General features: G+C 30.7%; 1 protein-coding gene across 1 annotated transcript; it reads left to right on the forward strand.

Moving 5' to 3' along the window:
- Nucleotides 1-281: 281 nt before the first annotated feature.
- LOC119679516 (general odorant-binding protein 83a-like) lies at nt 282-2,251 on the forward strand. Its single transcript, XM_038091911.1, has 5 exons — nt 282-344; nt 1,058-1,307; nt 1,404-1,479; nt 1,721-1,977; nt 2,047-2,251. Exons 2-5 carry the CDS (start codon nt 1,206-1,208, stop codon nt 2,062-2,064), a joined length of 453 nt encoding a protein of 150 aa, XP_037947839.1. The 5' UTR covers nt 282-344; nt 1,058-1,205; the 3' UTR covers nt 2,065-2,251.
- The last annotated feature ends 1,070 nt before the right edge of the window (nt 2,252-3,321 follow it).

A 3,321-nucleotide genomic window follows, 5' to 3' on the forward strand; every position in this document is an offset into this window, starting at 1 on the left:
AATTATTACTTAAAAAGTATATTGTAGTATTATTTTCTAAATCTAAACATGACAATTCATTTGGTGTTAATTTCAAAAACCTCTAAATCCTCTTAACATGCAATCAATTGTTGCAAAAGAAATTGAGGGATTGACTAAATCGCGGGGTAAGCTGACAGCGACAATTACAAAGGCAATCAACCGGATCCACAAAAAATAAACGCTAAGACTAATTTGCACAAACGTTGAATAAAAATTGCATATAAAAATGCAAAATCCTCAATAAAAGCGAATCACTTCCATTTGTAAAAGCGGCGATAAAATACATTTGAACGTTTTAAAAATCACACAAATTCATCTGAAAGGTAACAGCAATAGGAGCAATTTTATTATATTTAATAAAAAAAAAGGAACAATAAGACAATGAAAAATAAAAAAAAAATATCCTTGTTTGGTCCGTAGTATAGAATATTTTATGAGTGCATTCAGTATTGGCTGGTTGGATCCTTTGTGCTGTTGGATTGTTCACGTGCATACGTTGACATATTCAAAATCGAAATCAAAAATAACAACAAAAATAGAAGTGACATTTGGTCACAAGTTTTGGAATTCGTATTTGAAATACACTGGAAAATAGTGACATCTACGTATAAAATGGACCAAACAACGAAAATGAATTAACACAAAAGCACGTTGTTTGGCGACATTTCCGTTTCCGTTACAGTAAAAACCGCAGAAAATAATTTGCACAAAAGGAATCCAAAAAAAAAATTATTTCGATTTTTTTTCGGAAAATGTTAAACAAAAAAAATCTCAGCAAACGCAAAAGGTTTCGTGATTTGCGGTAAAGTTTTTCAGTTTTTTTTTTTTTTTTTTGTTTTTTTTTTTTTGAAAATTAAAAGGAAAATTGTTTTCTTTTTTTTTTCTGTTATTGTTACGTTGGTTTCACTCTTGTCCTTCTGTCACATTTGTGTACATTTTTACAATTGTGTTATTGTGTTCGTGAACTGTATTTTGGTTTGAAAACATTTGTTCACAGTTGATTTGAAGGATATTTTTGTTTTGCTTGCATTTGCAGCTACAAGTCCTTGCAGTAACTTAAAAATCCAAACAAAGCAAACCGCAAACTGTAAATTGCAGTGCAACATTCTGAGAAGTTCAAACAGAGCAACGGAAACAGCTGAAAGGACGCGCATAAAAAGCGGAGCTAAGCGAAAGGAATAAAAATGATGTTGAATGGCATTTACCGCACTCAAGTGGCGTACGCAATCTTAATCGTCCTGTCGTTGACTTCGGTCCGTGCGCAGCAGCCCAGGCGTGACGATGAAGTAAGCATTGTCATTGTTTAGCTACATTCCGGTTTCAGTTGTTTTATCCTCTCTCAATTTTAATGAAAATATTTTAATTTATTTTATCGTTTAAAGTATCCACCGCCAGCAATTCTAAAAATGGCAAAACCATTTCATGACACTTGCGTGCAAAAAACTGGAGTCACTGAAGGTGAGTTTAATCTCAAATCTCAACACTAGCATTCTTAATTAGCCTGGATAGACTGTGATACAAACAAATTCATTGCGAAATGGGTTCAATATGCGAAGAACGCAACATTTTTACTCAACATAGAAAAGTGTTTGTTTCTAAATTACAGGAATTTTTTATTTTAATTAAATTAATTAATAAATTTTTACATTCAAATAACAAACTTAACTCAGCAAACATATATTAACACATTTTCATTTAGAGGCCATAAAAGAGTTTAGTGATGGTGAGATACATGAGGATGAGAATCTGAAATGTTATATGAATTGCTTATTCCATGAAATTGATGTGGTTGATGACAATGGCGACGTGCATTTGGAGAAACTTTTTGAAACAATACCAGGAAAATTACGTGAATTACTAATGAACATGTCAAAGGATTGCATACATCCTGAGGGTGATACACTCTGTCACAAAGCCTGGTGGTTCCATCAATGCTGGAAGAAAGCCGATCCTGTGGTGAGATTTATAAGAAATATGACTCTTTTATTTTTTACTAATTTCTAATTATTTATTAATTATTTTCAGCACTATTTTCTGCCTTAAAGTAACAGCAATTATTCCTGAAACTTGGCTAATGAACTTGACAAGAACGAAAAATGAATTCTATACTTTCTTTTACTTAACTTTAAAACAGTTGTTATTATAATCCATAGAATATATGATGTATAATTTGTTTTGTGTTGTAGATATATGATTCAATACTAGTAGTAAATAAAGAGCATTCAAAATGAAAATATGTTCTTATGATTATAACATTGCATAAAAAGATAGATATATATAAAAATTCGAAGAGATTTAATTTAAAGAGTTATTTTACTAAAAAATTTAAATATAAATTAGAATGAAAGAAAAAACCACGTTTAAGGAATGGATGTATGAAATATTACAACTGCAGAACTCGGAAGTGCAGCGATTAAAAACCCATTTCAGCTTAGTATTTAGCAAGCTAAATTGCACAAGGTCAGAAATGCATGGTCGAAATTATTTAGGGGCAGAATACTTAAAGATGTAGAAAGTGGGGTTGGCGACCTTGGTTGTAGAGTGGAATGTACGGCGGATGGGTAAGCTCCTACTCAAAACAGAGGGCTTGGATTTGAAGGGGCTTGTACTTTATAGTGCCAAAATAGCAAGGCTCTGAGGGGGTCTACTTAGAGGATGTGGACGAAGTATTCCGGACGAATTATTTAAGTATTTTCTGTAGACATTGCTTTTGAATTCTATTTTGTATTATTAGTGAAGTTAGGTTGCACTTTTTAATATTTTACTTTTCACTTTTTTGACCTTCTATCAACATAGAACTAGAAATATTCTTTGACTATTGCTTTTTTTAAAATAATAATTTAAGTTGATTTTCGCAATTAATGAGATAAATTAAGTTTTAATTGCTTTAATTGTTTTAACAGCTTGCTTAAGTGAAGTGAAAGGGTTTATTTCGTAATTATTTCGTGCTTTTTCACTTTTTTTGTTAAGTTCGCACTTCTTTGTTTTTCTAAATCTTCATATATCAATTAGTTTTTTGAATTCCCTTCGCAATTTTTTTTTTTATTATACATTAGTATTAGTTCTATGTTACTACAAAACAATTTTTTCCTAAATACATAGTTCAGAAACTGTTATTGTACCATATTCACTGACAAATTAATTTGAAAACTTAATAATTAATGAACACATAACTATATTTAAAGTATTAAAACTTTTCAAATCCTTTGCATCAAGAGCACATGTGCTAATTTTGTTTAAAATGCATATTAGCGTGTAAATGAAGTACACGGCGTTTCAAACAAAGTTTAAACAAAACAC

The sequence above is a fragment of the Teleopsis dalmanni genome, chromosome 2, assembly GCF_002237135.1.
Source record: "Teleopsis dalmanni isolate 2A chromosome 2, ASM223713v2, whole genome shotgun sequence".
Taxonomy (NCBI): domain Eukaryota; kingdom Metazoa; phylum Arthropoda; class Insecta; order Diptera; family Diopsidae; genus Teleopsis; species Teleopsis dalmanni.

What these genes read in the sequence shown, in the direction of transcription:
- LOC119679516 (XM_038091911.1), top strand. Translation starts at nt 1,206, where the DNA reads ATGATGTTGAATGGCATTTACCGCACTCAAGTGGCGTACGCAATCTTA. An exon ending in AGCCCAGGCGTGACGATGAA is followed by an intron (nt 1,308 to 1,403) that starts GTAAGCATTGTC and finishes TATCGTTTAAAG; the next exon opens with TATCCACCGCCAGCAATTCT. An exon ending in AAAAACTGGAGTCACTGAAG is followed by an intron (nt 1,480 to 1,720) that starts GTGAGTTTAATC and finishes ATTTTCATTTAG; the next exon opens with AGGCCATAAAAGAGTTTAGT.